General features: G+C 46.7%; 1 protein-coding gene across 4 annotated transcripts in view; it reads left to right on the top strand.

The window, feature by feature from the left end:
* The window catches only part of TBC1D14 (TBC1 domain family member 14), a 139,747-nt gene that overhangs the window by 92,561 nt on the left and 26,791 nt on the right, over window positions 1-20,395 (top strand). For all 4 annotated transcript variants that reach the window (XM_038745072.1, XM_038745073.1, XM_038745070.1 and 1 more), the window contains 4 exons: window positions 3,908-4,014; window positions 11,613-11,693; window positions 14,094-14,188; window positions 14,508-14,579. In XM_038745072.1, the coding sequence (XP_038601000.1) occupies window positions 3,908-4,014; window positions 11,613-11,693; window positions 14,094-14,188; window positions 14,508-14,579 (355 nt within the window). The remainder of the gene's footprint in view (window positions 1-3,907; window positions 4,015-11,612; window positions 11,694-14,093; window positions 14,189-14,507; window positions 14,580-20,395) is intronic.

Genomic DNA, 20,395 nt, shown 5'->3' with positions numbered 1-20,395 from the left:
ATTGATTGACTGATTGGGGGACGCCCATCCAGGGCATCGACGCCAGCTTCTGAGCCGTCGGACTCAGACCGCATGGGTTTCTCTGTTCCTCATTCATCCTTGCCCCCTTTCCCTCCCACAGTGCAGTAGCAACTCTAGGAAGAAATGCTCTCACCTTCACTTTGAGAAGCAGCATGGCTCAGTGGAAAGAGCCCGGGCTTTGGAGTCAGAGGTCATGGGTTCAAATCCTGGTTCCGCCAATTGTCAGCTGTGTGACTTTGGGCAAGTCACTTTGCTTCCCTGTGCCTCAGTTCCCTCATCTGTAAAACGGGGATTAAGACTGGGAGCCCCCCCACGGGACAACCTGATCACCTTGTAACCTCCCCAGCGCTTAGAACAGTGCTTTGCACATAGTAAGCGCTTAGTAAATGCCATCATTATCATTATTATTATTTGGGCAAGTCACTTCGCTTCTCTGTGCCTCGGTTCCCTCATCTGTAAAAATGGGGATTAAGACTGTGAGCCCCCATTGGGACAACCTGATCACCTTGTAACCTCCCCAGTGCTTAGAACAGTGCTTTGCACGTAGTAAGTGCTTAATAAATGCCATCATTACTATTATTATAATTAATTCACTTGGCTGCACACAGAGCTGCCTTATCATTAGTTTTATAGCATGGCTCAGTGGAAAGAGCCCGGGCTTTGGAGTTTGAGGTCATGGGTTCGAATCCCGGCTCTGCCAATTGTTAGCTGTGTGACTTTGGGCAAGTCACTTCACTTCTCTGGGCCTCAGTTACCTCATCTGTAAAATGGGGATTAAGACTGTGAGCCCCACGTGGGGCAACCTAATCACCTTGTAGCCTCCCCAGCACTTAGAACAGTGCTTTGCACATAGTAAGCGCTTAATAAATGCCATTATTTATTTATTTTATTTTATTTATAGCGGGTAGAGCCCCGGGCCTGGGGGTTGGAAGGTCGTGAGTTCTGATCCCGGCTCCGCCACGTGTCTGCTGGGTGGCCTTGGGCAAGTCACTTCACTTCTCTGGGCCTCAGTTCCCCCATCTGGAAAATAGGGATGAAGACTGTGAGCCCTCTATGAGACAGAGACTGTGTCCGACCCGATTTGCTTCTGTCTGCCCCAGCGCTTAGAACAGTGCCAGGCACATAGTATGTGGTTCAAAAATACCATAATTATTGTTATTATTAATACCAGTGTCATCATTATTAACAATAATAATAATGGTAGTGTTTGTTAAGCGTTTAGTGTGTCCCAAGCACTGGAGTGGATAAGCAGCATGGCTCAGTGGAAAGAGCATGGGCTTTGGAGTCAGAGGTCATGGGTTCAAATCCCAGCTCCGCCAGCTGCCAGCTGTGTGACTTTGGGCAAGTCACTTCACTTCTCTGGGTCTTCGTTGCCTCATCTGTAAAATGGGGATTAAGACTGTGAGGCCCCCATGGGACAACCTGATCACCTTGTAATAATAATAATAATAATGATGATGGCATTTGTTAAGCGCTTACTATGTGCAAAACACTGTTCTAAGCGCTGGGCCGCCCCCAATGCTTAGAACAGTGCTCTGCACATAGTAAGCGCTTAATAAATGCCATCATCATCATTATTATTATTATTATCATCATTATTATTATTACTATATTATTATTATACAAGACCACCAGGTTGGACACAGTTCCTGTCCCACGTGGGGCCCAGAGGCTAAGTAGGAGGTAGAAGGGGTATTTCATCCCCATTTTCTAGAGAAGGAAACTGAGACCCAGAGAAGTAAAGGGACTCGCCCGAGGTCACCCAGCAGATAAGCGGCGGAGCCAGGATTAGAACCCAGGCCCTCTGCTTCCCAGGTGCGGGCTGTTTGCTCCAGACCGTGCCGGATAGGGAGGGAAGGGAGTTGTAGGTGGGGGGATCGGAATCGAAGCCGGCCAAGGCGTTACCCTCCCGACCGCTTCCCCTAGAAATAAAAATTCCGGTATTGGTTAAGCGCTTACTTTGTGCGAGGCACTGTGCCGAGCTCCAGGATGGATAGAGAAGCAGCATGGCTCAGTGGAAAGAGCACGAGCTTTGGAGTCAGAGGTTATGGGTTCTAATCCTGTCTCTGCCAATCAATCAATCAATCGTATTTATTGAGCGCTTACTGTGTGCAGAGCACTGTACTAAGCGCTTGGGAAGTACAAGTTGGCAACATATAGAGACAGTCCCTACCCAACAGTGGGCTCACAGTCTAAAAAGGGGGAGACAGAGAACAAAACCAAACTGTGTGACTTTGGGCAAGTCACTTAACTTCTCTGGGCCTCAGTGACTTCATCTGTAAAATGGGGATGAAGACTGTGAGCGCCCCGTGGGACAACCTGATCACCTTGTAATAATAATAATAATAATAATGATGATGGCATTTATTAAGTGCTTACTGTGTGCAAAGCACTGTTCTTAAGTGCTGGGGAGGTTACGAGGTGATCAGGTTGGCCCACGGGACTCACAGTCTTAATCCCCATTTTACTGATGTGGTCACTGGGGCATAGAGAAGTGAAGTGACTTGCCCAAAGTCACACAGTGGACAATGGGCGCAGCCGGGATTTGAACCCATAACCTCCGACTCCAAAGCCTGGGCTCTTTCCACTGAGCCACGCTGCGCTTAGAACAGCGCTTTGCACATAGTAAGCGCTTAATACATGCCATCATTATTATTATTATTAGTATTATTATTATTATTATTGCCGACCTGTACTTCCCAAGCGCTTAGTACAGTGCTCTGCACACAGTGAGTGCTCAATAAATACGATTGATTGATTGATTGATTATTACCATTATTATATCCTGTTGGACCCAGTCCCTGCTCCGCAGGGCCACACGGTCTCAATCCCCGTTTTCCAGATGAGGTCACTGAGGCTCAAGGAAGCGAAGCGACTTCATTCATTCATTCATTCAGTCGTATTTATTGAGCGCTTACCGTGTGCAGAGCACTGCACTAAGCGCTTGGGAAGTACAAGTTGGCAACACATAGAGACGGTCCCTACCGAACAGCGGGCGGGCTCACAGTCTAGAAGGGGGAGACGGACGACAATACAAAACATGTGGACGTGCTCCACATACGATTGATGATGATGATGACTTTTTTTTGTTCTATTTATTTTATTTTGTTAGTATGTTTGGTTTTGTTCTCTGTCTCCCCCTTTTAGACTGTGAGCCCACTGTTGGGTAGGGACTGTCTCTATGTGTTGCCAATTTGTACTTCCCAAGCGCTTAGTACAGTGCTCTGCACATAGTAAGCGCTCAATAAATACGATTGATGATGATGATGATGGACGGGTGTCGTCATCAGAATAAATAGAAGTCAAGCTAGATGCACATCGTTAACAAAATATATAGAACAGTAATTATGTACAAGTAAAATAAATAGGGTAATGAATCTGTACAAAAATATATACAGATGCTGTGGGGAGGGGAAGGAGGAGGGATGAGGGAGAGGCTTGCCCGGGGTCCCACGGCGGACGGGTGGCGGAGCCGGGATTTGGTATATCTGTCTCTATATGTTGCCAATTTGTACTTCCCAGGCACTTAGCACAGTGCTCTGCACACAGTAAGCGCTCAAGAAATGCGATTGCCGATTTTATTTATTTATTTATTTATTTATTTCACTTGTACATTTCTATCCTACTTATTTTATTTTGTTGGTATGTTTGGTTCTGTTCTCTGTCTCCCCCTTTTAGACTGTGAGCCCACTGTTGGGTAGGGACCGTCTCTATGTGTTGCCAATTTGTACTTCCCAAGCGCTTAGTACAGTGCTCTGCACATAGTAAGCGCTCAATAAATACGATTGATTGACTGATTGATTGATTGATTGATTGATGATGGTAGCAAGGCCACGGTGGGGGTGGGCGGCTCCGCCACCGCTCCCCCTCCGGCTCTTCCCTCCAGGTGCTGCTCCCGGAAAGTGCGGGATCTGTGGTGGCAGGGCATCCCGCCCAGCGTCCGAGGCCGAGTCTGGAGCCTGGCCATAGGAAACGAGCTCAATATCACCCACGGTGAGTCCCGGCCCCGGGGCCCGAGCCGCGGAATCCTCATCCCTGCGGTGGCATTTCTTCTTCATTCGGTCATTCCTTCACTTATATTTCATTCGGCGCTTACCGCTTGCGAGGCACTCTAATAATAATAATAATAATGATGATAGCATTTATTAAGCGCTCACTATGTGCAAAGCACTCTTCTAAGCGCTGGGGGGTTACAAGGTGATCAGGTTGTCATCATCATCATCATCAATCGTATTTATCGAGCGCTTACTGTGTGCAGGGCACTGTACTAAGCGCTTGGGAAGTACGAGTTGGCAACATATGGAGACATCATCATCCTCATCAATCGTATTTATTGAGCGCTTACTATGTGCAGAGCACTGTACTAAGCGCTTGGGAAGTACAAATTGGCAACATATAGAGACAGTCCCTACCCAGCAGTGGACTCACAGTCTAAAAGGGGGAGACAGAGAATAAAACCAAACATACTAACAAAATAAAATAAATAGAATAGATATGTACAAGTAAAATAAATAGAGTAATAAATATGTACAAGCATATATACATATATACAGGTGCTCCCCACGGGGGGCTCACAGTCTTCATCCCCATTTTACAGATGAGGGAACTGAGGCCCAGAGAAGTAAAGTGACTTGCCCAAAGTCACACAGCTGACAGTTGGCGGAGCCGGGATTTGAACCTACGACCTCTGACTCCAAAGCCCGGGCCCTTTTTTTTTTTTTTTATGATGGCATTTATTAAGCACTTACTATGTGCAAAGCACTGTTCTAAGCGCTGGGGAGGTTACAAGGTGATCAGGTTGTCCCACGGGGGGCTCACAGTCTTAATCCCCATTTTACAGATGAGGGAACTGAAGCCCAGAGAAGTGAAGTGACTTGCCCAAAGTCACACAGCTGACAATTGGGAGAGCCGGAATTTGAACCCATGACCTCTGACTCCAAAGCCCGTGCTCTTTCCACTGAGCCATGCCGCCACTGAGCCACGCTGGTACTCTAATTATTTCCATTTTGGCATCGGTTCAGCGCTTACGCGGGGCTCGGTGGAAAGAGCCCGGACTTTGGAGTCAGAAGTCATGGGTTCAAATCCCGACTTGACGTTCGGCAAGTCACTTCACTTCTCCGGGCCTGGGGCCGACACGAGGAAATCAGGTCGGACACGGTCCCGGTCCCAAATGGGGCTCACAGTCTCCAGCCCCATTTTCCAGTTGAGGTAGCTGAGCCCGGAGAAATGACTTGTCCAGGGTCACACGCCTGACACGTGGCAAAGCCGGGATTAGAACCCATGACGTCCCGACTCCCAGTCCCGGGCTCTGTCCATTACGCCATGGTGTTTCTCTGTAGTAGAGATAGTCAAGATAGTCGTATCTATCTTGAAGCAGCGTGGCTCAGTGGAAAGAGCACGGGCTTTGGAGTCAGTGGTCATGGGTTCAAATTCCGGCCCCGCCAATTGTCAGCCATGTGACTTTGGGCAAGTCACTTCACTTCTCCGGGCCTGGGGTCAACACGAGGAAATCAGGTCGGATACGGTCCTGGTCCCAAATGGGGCTGACAGTCTCCAGCCCCGTTTTCCAGTTGAGGTAGCTGAGCCCGGAGAAATGACTTGTCCAAGGTCACATGCCTGACACATGGCAAAGCCGGGATTAGAACCCATGACATCCTGACTCCCAGTCCCGGGCTCTGTCCATTACATCATGGTGCTTCTCTGAAGCAGCATGGCTCAGCGGAAAGAGCCCGGGCTTTGGAGCCAGAGGTCATGGGTTCAAATCCCTACTCCGCCTCTTGTCAGCTGTGTGACTTTGGGCAAGTCACTTAACTTCCCTGGGCCTCAGTTACCTCATCTGTAAAATGGGGATGAAGACTGTGAGCCCCGTGTGGGACCACCTGATCACCTTGTAACCTCCCTAGCGCTTAGAACAGTGCTTTGCACATAGTAAGTGCTTAATAAATGCCATCATCATCATCATCATTATTATTATTATTATTATTATTGTTATTATTATTATTATTATTACTCTGCGCCAGGCACCGTTCTAAGCACTGGGGTCGATACAAGGAAGTCAGGTCGGACCCGGTCCCGGTCCCAAGTGGGGCTCACAGTCTCCATCCCCATTTTCCAGTTGAGGTAGCTGAGGCCCGGAGAAATGACTTGTCCAAGGTCACATGCCTGACAGGTGGCAAAGGCAGGATTAGAACCCATGACGTCCCGACTCCCAGTCCCGGGCTCTGTCCATTACGTCATGGTGCTTCTCTGTAGTAGAGATAGAGATAGTCAAGATAGTCGTATCTATCTTGAAGCAGCGTGGCTCAGCGGAAAGAGCCTGGGCTTTGGAGTCAGAGGTCATGGGTTCGAATCCTAGCTCCACCACATGTCTGCTGTGTGACCTTGGGCAAGTCACTTCACTTCTCTGAGCCTCAGTACCCTCATCTGGAAAATGGGAATTAAGACTGTGAGCCCCATATGGGACAGCTTGATCACCTTGTATTCCCCCCAGCGCTTAGAACAGTGCTCTGCACATAGTAAACGCTTAACAAATGCCATCATCATTATTATTATTATTATTCTCTGGGCCTCAGTTCCCTCATCTGTAAAATGGGGATGAAGACTGTGAGCCCCACGTGGGACAACCTGATCACCTTGTAACCTCCCCGGCGCTTAGAACAGTGCTTTGCACATAGTAAGCGCTTAACAAATGCCATCATTATTATTACTAAGTGCTTGGGAGAGTGCGGCAGATACATTACTGCTCATTACGAGCTCACAGTATAGTGGGAGAGACAGACCTTAATAGAAATAAATAAATAGATAAATGAATAAATTCCAGATAGATACAGATCTCCTTGTAACCTCCCCAGCGCTTAGAACAGTGCTTTGCACAGAGTAAGCACTTAACAGATGCCATCATTATTATTACTAAGTGCTTGGGAGAGTGCGGCAGATACATTACTGCTCATTACGAGCTCACAGTATAGAGGGAGAGACAGACTTTAATAGAAATAAATAAATAGATAAATGAATAAATTACAGATAGGTACAGATCTCCTTGTAACCTCCCCAGCACTTAGAACAGTGCTTTGCACATAGTAAGCGCTTAACAAATGCCATCACTATTATTACTAAGTGCTTGGGAGAGTGCAGCAGATACATTACTGCTCATTACGAGCTCACAGTCTAGCGGGGGAGACAGACCTTAATAGAAATAAATAAATAGATAAATAAATTCCAGATAGATACAGATCTCCTTGTAACCTCCCCAGCGCTTAGAACAGTGCTTTGCACAGAGTAAGCGCTTAACAAATGCCAACATTATTATTACTAAGTGCTTGGGAGAGTGCAGCAGATACATTACTGCTCATTACGAGCTCACAGTATAGTGGGGGAGACAGACCTTAATAGAAATAAATAAATAGATAAATGAGTAAATTCCAGATAGATACAGATCTCCTTGTAACTTCCCCAGCGCTTAGAACAGTGCTTCGCACATAGTAAGCGCTTAACAAATGCCATCATTATTATTACTAAGTGCTTGGGAGAGTGCAGCAGATACATTACTGCTCATTACGAGCTCACAGTCTAGCGGGGGAGACAGACCTTAATAGAAATAAATAAATAGATAAATAAATTCCAGATAGATACAGATCTCCTTGTAACCTCCCCAGCGCTTAGAACAGTGCTTTGCACAGAGTAAGCGCTTAACAAATGCCATCATTATTATTACTAAGTGCTTGGGAGAGTGCAGCAGATACATTACTGCTCATTACGAGCTCACAGTCTAGCGGGGGAGACAGACCTTAATAGAAATAAATAAATAGATAAATAAATTCCAGATAGATACAGATCTCCTTGTAACCTCCCCAGCGCTTAGAACAGTGCTTTGCACAGAGTAAGCGCTTAACAAATGCCAACATTATTATTACTAAGTGCTTGGGAGAGTGCAGCAGATACATTACTGCTCATTACGAGCTCACAGTATAGTGGGAGAGACAGACCTTAATAGAAATAAATAAATAGATAAATGAGTAAATTCCAGATAGATACAGATCTCCTTGTAACCTCCCCAGCGCTTAGAACAGTGCTTTGCACAGAGTAAGCGCTTAACAAATGCCATCATTATTATTACTAAGTGCTTGGGAGAGTGCAGCAGATACATTACTGCTCATTACGAGCTCACAGTCTAGCGGGAGAGACAGACCTTAATAGAAATAAATAAATAGATAAATGAATAAATTCCAGATAGATACAGATCTCCTTGTAACCTCCCCAGTGCTTAGAACAGTGCTTTGCACATAGTAAGCACTTAATAAATGCCATTATTATTATTATTATAGATATCCATATGAGCTGTGGGGCTGGGAGGGAGAATGAATGAAGGAGCAAGGTAGAGCGGTGCAGGAGGGAGTGGGAGAAGAGGAGAGGTGGGCTTAGTCAGGGAAGGCTTCTTGGAGGAGATGGGCCTTCAGTAAGGTTTTGAAGGTTTTTGTTAAGCACTTACTATATTCATTCATTCAAGCGTATTTATTGAGCGCCTACTGTGTGCAGAGCACTGGACTAAGCGCTTATGCTAGGCACCATACGAAGCACTGGGGTGGATGCAAGCAAATCGGGGTTGGACACAGTCCTTGTCCCACGTGGGGCTCACAGTCTTCATGCCCATTTAACCGGTGAGGGAACTGAGGCCCAGAGGAGTGAAGTGACCTGCCCGAGGTCACCCAGCAGACAAGGAGCGGAGCCTGGATCAGAAGCCAGGCCAGCCTGAATTCCAGGCCCGGGCTCTACCTGGTAGGCCCCGCTACTTAGAGAAGGCGCGGGTTCTAATCCCGGCTCCGCCACTTGTCTGCTGTGTGACCTTGGGCAAGCCACTTCACTTCCCAAGCGCTTAGTACAGTGCTCTGCACACAATAAGCGCTCAATAAATATGATTGATTGATTCTCCGGGCCCCAGTTCCCTCATCTGTAAAATGGGGATTGAGACTGTGAGCCCCACGTGGGACAACCTGGTGACCGTGTGTCTACCCCAGCGCTTGGCACATAGTAAGCACTTGACAAATACCGTAATTATTATTATTACTTTGCCGCCTCGCGCTGGGGCTTCCGTCCCCGTCCCCTCGCCCTCCCCTCCCTGGGCACTGAGCCCCGACGTCCTGGGGAAGGAGCCGGGCAGCCCGTCGGTGAGCGCCCGCCCGCTGGGGGATGGAACCGGAGCGTCGCCCTCCCCCGCGCTCTGATTCTCAGTCGGGGAAATCAATCAATCAATCGTATTTATTGAGCGCTTACCGTGTGCAGAGCACTGTACTAAGCGCTTGGGAAGTACAAGTTGGCAACATATAGAGGCAGTCCCTACCCAACAGTGGGCTCACAGTCTAAAAGGGGGAGGCAGAGAACAAAACCAAACATACTAACAAAATAAAATAGATAGAATAGATATGTACAAGTAAAATAAATAGAGTAATAAATATGTACAAACATATATACATATATACAGGTGCTGTGGGGAAGGGAAGGAGGTAAGATGGGGGAGATGGAGAGGGGGACAAAGGGGAGAGGAAGCCCTGTGCCCACCTCTCTTCTCCTTCCGTAAATTAGGAAGAGCGAGCAGGGATCGTCTTTGCCAACTCTGGTGTGTCGTACACTCCTGAGGGCAATCAATCAATCGTATTTATTGAGCGCTTACTGAGCGCAAGGTACGTTGCTCTGGAAATGGTGGGGAAAGCACAGGCCTGGGAGTTAGAGGACTTGGGTTCTAATTCCGGCTCTTCCGCCTGCTTGCCGGGTGGCCTAGGGTGGGTCACTCCATTTGTCCGGCCCTCGGTTTTCTCAGCCTTAAAATGGGAATTCAGTACCTGTTCTCCCTCCCGAGACTGTGGGCCTAGGGTGGGTCACTCAATTTGTCTGGCCCTCGGTTTTCTCAGCCTTAAAACGGGAATTCTGTAAAATGAATCTAATTAATCTAATCTAATCTATAAAATTAGAGAAGCAGCGTGGCTCAGTGGAAAGAGCCCGGGCTTTGGAGTCAGAGGTCATGGGTTCAAATCCTGGCTCCGCCAACTGTCAGCTGTGTGACTTTGGGCAAGTTGCTTGACTTCTCTGGGCCTCAGTTACCTCATCTGTAAAATGGGGATTAAGACTGTGAGCCCCACGTGGGACAACCTGATCACCCTGTAACCTCCCCAGCGCTTAGAGCAGTGCTTTGCACGTAGCAAGCGCTTAATAAATGCCATAAAAAAAAAAGAATTCAGTACCTGTTCTCCCTCCCAAGACTGTGGGCCTAGGGCGGGTCACTCAATTTGTCCGGCCCTTGGTTTTCTCAGCCTTAAAATGGGAATTCAGTACCCATTCTCCCTCCCGAGACTGTGGGACGGGGGCCGTGTCCCATCTGATTAACTGATATTGCTCCCAGCGCTTAGAACGGTGCTTTGTACGTAGTAAGCTCTTAATAAATGCCATCATTATTATTATTATTATGTACTCAGCGCTTAGGGTGGTGCTCACATGAACAGATCAATCAGTCGTATTTATTGAGCACGTAGCGCTTAGGGTGGTGCTCACATGAACAGATCAATCAGTCATATTTATTGAGCACTTATTGGGTGCAGAGGGAGCACCTCTCCTATTAAAGCAGAACACGTTAAGCTTTTAAAACCGTCTAACTGGGATGACACGGTTTAAGAAGATGGAAATGGCTTCCGAGGGGTGATAAGCGCTTAGTACAGTGCTCTGCACACAGTAAGCGCTCAATAAATACAATTGATGATGATGAAGAGCTGCTAGACGTTCCCTGCCCTCAACAAGTTTACAGTCTAGAGCGGAAGACCCACATTAGTATTCATTGTCAGTCACATTTATTGAGCGCTTACTGTGTGCAAAGCCCTGTACCCTGAATAGATTACAGATGTGTAGATGTTTGGCTCAGTGGAAAGAGCCCGGCCTTGGCAGTCGGAGGTCATGGGATCTAATCCCGGCTCCCCCGCGCGTCTGCTGTGTGACCTTGGGGCAGTCACTTCACTTCTCTGAGCCTCAGTTCCCTCATCTGTAAAATGGGGGGTGAAGACTGTGAGCCCCACGTGGGACCACGTGATCACCTTGTATCCCCTCCAGCGCTTAGAACAGTGCTTTGCACATAGTAAGCGCTTAACAAATGCCACCGTCGTCATCATCATGTGTACATAAGTGCTGTCAGACCGAAGGAGGGATGATTTCTGCCCTCCCCTCAAGGAGGAGTAAAGAACACTGAATGTCCCTTTCAGTGGTATTTATTGAGCACTTGCAGTTCATTCAGTCATATTTATTGAGCGCTTACTGTGTGCAGGGCACTGTACTAAGCGCTTGGAAAGTACAATTCAGCAACAGACAGAGACAGAGTGTGCAGAGCACTGTACTAGGCGCTTGGGAGAGTACACTGCAACAGCGTTGGTAACGTGCAAGGAAAACACGGCGGTAATCGTGTGCTCTCCGCCCCACCTCCGCGACCGAATGATCCTGTCAAGCAATGGTATTTACTGAGCTCTTGCCGTGTGCCGAGCACTGTACTAAGCGCGTCGGGGTTTGGGGTGGGGCACAATATACCGGAGTGAATAACTGAATTAATTGTCTTTCAGAACTCTACGATATCTGCTTAGCTCGAGCCAAAGAGAGATGGCGATCCCTCAGCTCTGGAACCACGGAATTGGAGAACGAAGGTACGCGCCCGAAACCGAGGACCGCTCCTGACCGCGGTTACCCGGCAACGTGGAGCGTCACGTTTGTGTCCGCGACCCATCCAACCAAAGATCTCTTCCTGTTAAAGCAGAACACGTTAAGCTTTTAAAACCGTCCAACTGGGATGACACCGGTTTAAGAAGATGGAAATGGCTTCCGAGGGGTGATGCTTTGATTAAAAAAAAAAAAAAAAAGGAATATTAAAATGAGCAGAAAAGAAGGGCCCTTCTCTAGGATGCGAGAAATAACTGAACTGGTTCTAAGGGAAGTTTCAATGTCTTAGCATGCTTATTCACTGTGCAAACCTGGCTTCTTCTCCTTGAAAGCTAGCTAAGCCCGTGACTTCCCAGCTACGCTTGGCAAACGAGCGGACGGTGTCATCATCATCATCAATCATATTTATTGAACGCTTACTGTGTGCAGAGCACTGTACTAAGCGCTTGGGAAGTACAATTTGGCAACATATAGAGACAGTCCCTACCCAACAGTGGGCTCACAGTCTAAAAGGGGGAGACAGAGAAAAAAAACCAAACATACTATAGAATAGATATGTACAAGTAAAAGAAATAAATAAATAGAGTAATAAATATGTACAAACAAGAATAGGTTGTTGGAAAAATGAGGATACTTTCTAAGAGGAAAATTCCGCATGTGTTAGGATTAACCACTAGTATTTCCAGCTATTTCTACATCTTAATCCTGGACCGAACGATTTTTTTTGCATCCGTGAGTCTGTTAGGGGGATACCGCACAGCTCGCACTAAAATCAGAAACGGTTGGAGGCTAAATAATTTTTCCCAAGTAGCTGCAAGTGCTTGGCCTGGTGCTCTTCACACAGGAAGTGCTCAATGAATACGATCGAATGTAATAAATCCCGAGTGTCGGGGGCGGAAGAAAGATTCCGAAGGCTTGGAGTTGGCCCTTGACTCTTTCCTTTCTTGGACTCGGAATCTTTCCCAGACCTACAAATTGTAAAAGGATTAGATCGATCAATTGACGGTATTTACTGGGGACTTGCCGTGTGCGGAGCACTTTACTGAACACTTGGGAGAGTCCAGTCTAAAACAGAGCTGGTAGACACGTTCCCAGCTCCCAAGGAGCTTCCAGTCTGGAGGAAGGTCTGAGATGAATTTGAGATCCCAAAAGGAGCGGAGAGGAAGGCTGAATGAAAGACCCCCTCCAGGCTGCGTGCCGTGTTCGTTCCTCGATTTCATTTTTTTTCCCTGTGCCTAGAGTTCATATATTCATTCAGGGGTGTTTATAGAGCGCTTACTGTGCGCAGAGCACTGTACTAAGCGCTTGGAAGAGTACAATACAACGGTAGAACAGACACATTCCCTGCCCACAACGAGCTTACCGCCCGTTCGAATGTTCCCTTATAGGATCTCATCAATTGGGTTTCGGTCTTTCATTCATTCATTCATTCATTCAGTCGTATTTACTGAGCGCTTACTGTGTGCAGAGCACTGTACTAAGCGCTTGGGAAGTACAAGTTGGCAACATATAGAGACGGTCCCTACCCGACAGTGGGCTCACAGTCTAGAAGGGGGAGACAGAGAACAAAACATATTAACAAAATAAAATAATTAGAATAAATATGTACAAATAAAATAAATAAATAGAGTAATAAATCTGTACAAACATATATATAATATATATATAATATATATAATATAATATATATTATAATATATAATATAATATTATATATACATATATTATATATAATATATATATATACAGGTGCTGTGGGGAGGGGAAGGAGGTAAGGCGGGGGGATGGGGAGGGTCTTGAAAACGGCAGGGACCCAGGGATAATAATAATAATGGTAATGATGATGATAGCATTTATTAAGCGCTTACTATGTGCAAGGCACTGTTCTAAGCGCTGGATAAGCTATCGTCTCTCACATTTGCTGGCCTCCGAAGGAGACAAGCTCTCTCCAGCCCAGGGAGTTGACGGACATGGATTTTCCCTCTCCCAAAGCCAGACGGTGCTACATTTTATAATGATAACATCACTGTGGTATTTATTAAGCACTTCCTATGTGCCAAGCACTATTCTAAGCACGGGGCTAAATACCGGCTAATCGGGTTGGACACGGTCCCTGTCCCACATGAGGCTCACCGTCTCAATCCCCATTTTCCAGATGAGGGAACTGAGGCCCAGAGAAGTGAAGTGACTCACCCAAGGCCACCCAGCAGATAAATGGCAGAGCCGGGATTGGAACCCAGGACTCCCGGGCTCGTGGTCTATCCGCTACGCCATGCTGACCATCTTTGGTTCCAAAAACTGCAGGCTTCCCTCCCCGCTCCTCCCCCGGCCGTTCCACGGGCCCCGTCTTTTTATTTCTTTTATTCTTCTTTATCCGCCTCTCGTAGACGCGGGGGTTTCGGCAGCGGACCGGGAAGCCAGCCTGGAGCTCATCAAACTGGACATTTCCCGCACGTTTCCGAATCTCTGCATCTTTCAGCAAGTAAGTTGACGCGGGTGGGCTATTTCCAACCAAGTCCCACCGGCTGGTCGGGCCCTGCCAAACTGTCTTTTGGGGGCAATCAGTCAGTCCTATTTATTGAGCGCTTACAGTGTGCAAAGCACTGTACTAAGCGCTTGGGAGAGTACCACATAACAGTCAACAGACATATTCCCTGCCCAGAATTAGTTGGGGCAACATTCACCTTGCGATAATAATAATCATAATTATTATTCTATCGCGATAGAAGCGATACCTCCACGGAGGTGATTTCTCAGAGGTTTCTTTTTGGGGTTTTAAAATTCTTTTTTAATTCTTTTAGGGCGGTCCGTACCATGACATGTTGCACAGTATTTTGGGCGCATACACGTGTTACAGACCAGATGTCGGTTATGTAAGTGCTTTTTTCCCCCTTGTACGGGCCTCCTATTAGCAGCCGTTCCTTAGCCAGAAGGTCAGAAATACACCACCCAGGGTATAATACTGATGGTAATAATAATAATATTATTATTATTATTATTGTGGCATTTATTAAGCGCTTACTGTGTGCAGGGCGCTGTTTGTACATATTTATTACTCTATTTTACTTGTACATATCTATTCTATTTATTTTATTTTGTTAGTATGTTTGGTTTTGTTCTCTGTCTCCCCCTTTTAGACTGTGAGCCCACTGTTGGGTAGGGACTGTCTCTATATGTTGCCAACTTGTACTTCCCAAGCGCTTAGTACAGTGCTCTGCACACAGTAAGCGCTCAATAAATACGATTGATTGATTGGAAAGTACAATTCGGCAACAGATAGAGACAATCCCTACCCAACAACGGGCTCACAGTCTAGAAGGAGGAGACTATGTGCAAAGCACTGTTCTAAGCGCTGGGGAGGTTACAAGGTGATCAGGTTGTCCCACGGGGGGCTCACAGTCTTCATCCCCATTTTACAGATGAGGGAACTGAGGCCCAGAGAAGTGAAGTGACTTGCCCAAAGTCACCCAGCTGACAATTGGCGGAGCCGGGATTGGAACCCATGACCTCTGACTCCAAAGCCCGGGCTCTTTCCACAGAGCCACGCTTCTTCTCATAATAATGATAATAATGACGGTATTTGTTAAGCGCTTACTATGTCCCAGGTACTATACTAAGCCTTGGGCGGGATACAAGCAACTCGGGTTTGACATAGTCCCTGTCGCACGTGGGGCTCACAGTCTCAATCCCCATTTTACAGATGAGGTCACCGAGGCCCAGTGAAGTGAGTCTCCTCATCATTATGTATCTATCTCTAATTCTATTCATTTATTTTGATAGTATTGACGCCTGTCTACTTGTTTTATTTTGTTGTCGGTCTCCTCCTTCTAGACTGTGAGCCCGTTGTTGGGTATGGACTGTCTCTGTTGCCGAATTGTACTTTCCAAGCACTTAGTACAGTGCCCTGCACACAGAAAGCGCTTAATAAATGCGAGTGAATGAATGAATGAACTTAACCTCCCTGGGCCTCAGTCTCCCCATCATTATGTATCTATCTCTAATTCTATTCATTTATTTTGATAGTATTGACGCCTGTCTACTTGTTTTATTTTGTTGTCTGTCTCCTCCTAGACTGTGAGCCCATTGTTGGGTAGGGACCGTCTCTATCTGTTGCCGAATTGTACTTTCCAAGCGCTTAGTACAGTGCCCTGCAAACAGTAAGCGCTCAATAAATATGATTGCATTAATGAATGAACTTAACTTCCCTGGGCCTCAGTCTCCCCATCATGATTTGCCTGAGGTCACACAGCCGACAAGTGGCGGAACCAGGATTAGAACCCAAGACCTTGTGACGCCCAAGCCCGGGCTCTAGCCACTAGACCTCGCTGCTTCTCTATTTAAGTGCTGACTGTGGGGCAAGTACTGTAGTCAATTAAGCAGTCGGGGTATTTATTGCACGCTTACTAAGCGCTGGGGAGGTCTGTTTATTGTTGTACTCTCCCAAGTGCTTAGTAATAATAATAATGATGATGATGGCATTTATTAAGCGCTTACTATGTGCAAAGCACTGTTCTAAGCACTGGGGAGAATCCAAGGTGATCGGATTGTCCCACATGGGGCTCACAGTCTTCATCCCCGTTTTACAGATGAGGTAACTGAGGCCCAGAGAAGTCAAGTGACTTGCCCAAAGCCACACAGCTGACAATTGGCAGGGCCGGGATTTGAACCCATGACCTCTGACTCTCAAGCCCGGGCTCTTTCCTTTGAGCCATGCTGCTTCTCTAGCACAGTGCTCTGCACACAGTAAGCGCTCAGTAAATACGATTGAATGAGAGCATGAGAGAACATTATAGCAGACACATTCCCTGCCCACCACGAGCTTAGCGTCTACAGGAGAAGACAGACAAGAAGAGAAATAGATACAAAATGAGGAGGCCAAACAATATCCCAGCCCCACACGGGGCCAAGCATGTCACCGAAAAAAATCTCCAAAGTCATCCTCCTTTGGACTGGGACCAGTGTGGTAAATGATCGTTCTACCTGGGGTGGTGGATGGCATTCAGTCAGTCGTATTTATTGAGCACTTACTGTGTGCAGGGCACTGTACTAAGCGCTTGGAAAGTACAATTTGGCAACAGAGACCATCCCCACCCAACAGCGGGTTCACGGTCTCCAAATCCGACACTCAAAATATCCCAAGGTTTGCACAGACCAGTGATGGCTGTGATGGCCGTAATGGCTGGAGCACGGGCCTGGGCGTCAGAAGGTCATGGGTTCTAATCCTTGCTCCTCCACTTGCCTGCCGTGTGGCCTTGGGCAAGTCGCTTCACTTCTCTGACCCTCAGTGACCTCATCTGTAAAATGGGGGTCAAGACTGTGAGCCCCATGTGGGACAGGGACTGTGTCCAACCCGATTTGCTTGTAGCCACCCCGGCACTTAGTACAGTGCCTGGCATATAGTAAGCGCTTAACAAATACCATAATTATTACTATTATTATTATCATTATTGTGACATGTTGAATCTAGGTTGACAGATGTGGAAGTTTTAATCTTTTTATCACTATTATTTTTATGGTATTGAGAGCTTACTGTGTGCCCAGGTAGTGTACTAAGCACCGGGGTGGATACAAGCTAATTCATTCATTCATTCAATGGTATTTATTGAGCGCTTACTGTGTGCACAGCACTGTATTAAGCGCTTGGAAAGTACAATTTGAAAACAGATAGAGGTGGTCCACAGTGTAGAAAACAGTAGAAATGTCGAGGAGGATTAGAGTGGGATACTGGCCACTGGTGACCTTGTATTCATTCATTCATTCAATCGTATTTATTGAGTGCTTACTATGTGCACAGCACTGTACTAAGCGCTTGGAAAGTACAATTTGGCAACAGATAGAGGTGGTCCGCAGTGTAGAAAACAGTAGAAATGTCAGGTTAGACACTGTCTTTCAGTCATTCAACCGTATGTATTGAATGTTTATTGTAGGCAGAGCACTGTACTAAGCACTTGGGTGAGTAAAGTATAACAATAAACAGAAACATTGCATGCTCATAATGAGCTTGGCCACATTCCCTGTCCCACATGGGGCTCACAGTCTTAATCCCCATTTTACAGATGAGGGAACTGAGGTACATTCATTCATTCAGTCGTATTTATTGAGCACTTACTGTGTGCGGAGCACTGTACTAAGCGCTTGGGAAGTCCGAGTTGGCAACATATAGAGACGGTCCCTACCCGACAGCGGGCTCGCAGTCTGGAAGGGGGAGACAGAGAACAAAACAAAACATATTAACAAAATGAAATAAATAGAATAGATATGTACAAGTAAAATAAATAAATAAATAGAGTAATAAATACCCAAGGTCACACAGCAGACCAGTGGGGGAGCCAGGATTAGAACCCACAACCTTCTGACTCGCAGGCCCAGGCTCCATCCGCTAGGCCGCACTGCTTACGTTTTGCGTAGATGAGCCTTGTGAGATTGTAAGGGATTGCTTATAATCAATCAATCAATGGTATTTATTGATCGCTTACTGTGTGCAGAGCACTGTACTAAGCGCTTGGGAAGTGCAAGTTGGCAACATATAGAGACGGTCCCTATCCAACAGTGGGCTCACAGTCTAAACCTTATAAACCTTATAAATAAGGCTTAAAAGGACAATGTCCCTTGCCTCCACATTTCTTATGGAAAGAGGAGATAAAAATACCCGCATGGGGGAATAATAATAATAATAATGATGGCATTTGTTAAGCGCTTACTTTGTGCCAAACACTGGTCTAGGCGCTGCGGGGGGGTGGATACAAGATAATCAGGTTGTCCCATATGGGGCTCACAGGCTTAACCCCCATTTACAGATGAGGGAACTGAGGCCCAGAGAAGTTAAGTGGCTTGCCCAAAGTCACACAGCAGACAAGTGGCAGAGCCGGGATTAGAACCCATGACCTCTGACTCAAACCGTTAGAATTGTAGGACTCTCTTTCTCCTTTTGGTTACTTTTTTTTCCCGCTCACCTTGGACGCCCGTAAGAGAACCTAGAGCAGAGAGGAGAAAGAAGAGAGGCAGGTCGGACCGATTGGCGAATGAGGAGGAAATCAAGTGACCGCATGCCATTTGGGCTAGCTTATCTGGATGCCACGGTGCCCAAAGAAGGAGTCATCATCATCATCAATTGTATTTATTGAGCGCTTACTGTGTGCAGAGCACTGTACTAAGCGCTTGGGAAGTACAAGTTGGCAACATATAGAGACAGTCCCTACCCAACAGTGGGCTCACAGTCTAAAAGGGGGAGTCAGAGAACAAAACCAAACATACTAACAAAATAAAATAAATAGAATAGATATGTACAAGTAAAATAAATAGAGTAATAAATATGTACAAACATATATCCATATATACAGGTGCTGTGGGGAAGGGAAGGAGGTAAGATGTGGGGGATGGAGAGGGGGACGAGGGGGAGAGGAAGGAAGGGGCTCAGTCTGGGAAGGCCTTCTAAAGTGCAAAGTACTGTCTTAAGCACTGGGAGGTTACAAGGTGATCAGATTGTCCCCGGGAGGCGGGGGACTCACAGTCTTAATCCCCATTTTACAGATGAGGTAATTGAGGCCCAGAGAAGTTAAGTGACTTGCCCAAAGTCACACAGCTGACAGTTGGCGGAGCCGGGATTTGAACCCATGACCTCTGACTCCAAAGCCCGGGCTCTTTCCACTGAGCCACGCTGCTTCTCTACTGAGCCACGCTGCTCCTGTGCTTCTGGTTTCCTCAGCTTGCATCTTTTAGGGAACTGCCACGGGGAGGCAAATAATAATAATAATGTCATTTTTTAAGCACATACTATGTGCAAAGCACTGTTCTAAGAGCTGGGGAGGTTACAAGGCAATCAGGTTGTTCCACGGGGGGCTCACAGTCTTCATCCCCATTTTCCAGATGAGGTAACTGAGGCGCAGAGAAGTTAAGTGACTGGCCCAAAGTCACACAGCTGACAGTTGGCGGAGCCGGGTTTTGAACCCACCGCTTAGTACAGTGCTCTGCACACAGTAAGCGCTCAATAAATATGATTGGCTGAATGAATGACCTCTAACTCCCAAGCCTGTGCTCTTTCCTCCAAGCCACGCTAAAGACGGGGAATGGAGCGAGGAAGAGGCTTGAGAAACAGGTTGGCCCTGGGAGTCAGAAAGAAAGGCGTCCTCGTCCCGACTCTGCCACTTGTCATTCATTCGTTCATTCAATCGCATTTATTGAGCGCTTACTGTGTGCAGGGCACTGTACTAAGCGCTTGGAAAGTACAATTTGGCAACAGGCAGAGACAGAGACAATCCCTACCCAAGAACGGGCTCACAGTCTAGAAGGAGGAGACAGACAACAAAATAAAACAAGTAGACAGGCATCAGTACTATCAAAATAAATGAATAGATCTATACATAATGATGGGGAGACTGAGGCCCAGGGAGGTTAAGTTCATTCATTCATTCAATCGCATTTATTGAGCGCTTATTGTCGGCCGCGTGACCTTGGGCAAATCGCTTCTCCGGGCCTGTTACCTCGTTTGTAAAATGGGGATGAAGAGCGTGAGCCCCACGTGAGACAGGGACCCTGTCCAACCTGATTAGCTTCTATCTACCCCAGCGCTTAGTACAGCGTCTGGCACGCAGTAAGAGCTGAACAAATAAAGAAGCAGCGTGGCTTAGTGGCAAGAGCCCAGGCTTGGGAATCCGAGGATGTGGGTTAATAATAATAATAATAATAATAA

Source organism: Tachyglossus aculeatus, chromosome 4, assembly GCF_015852505.1.
Source record: "Tachyglossus aculeatus isolate mTacAcu1 chromosome 4, mTacAcu1.pri, whole genome shotgun sequence".
Lineage (NCBI taxonomy): Eukaryota > Metazoa > Chordata > Mammalia > Monotremata > Tachyglossidae > Tachyglossus > Tachyglossus aculeatus.
The sequence above is the reverse complement of the archived record's forward strand: the minus strand, read 5'-3'. Positions and strand labels throughout refer to the sequence as shown.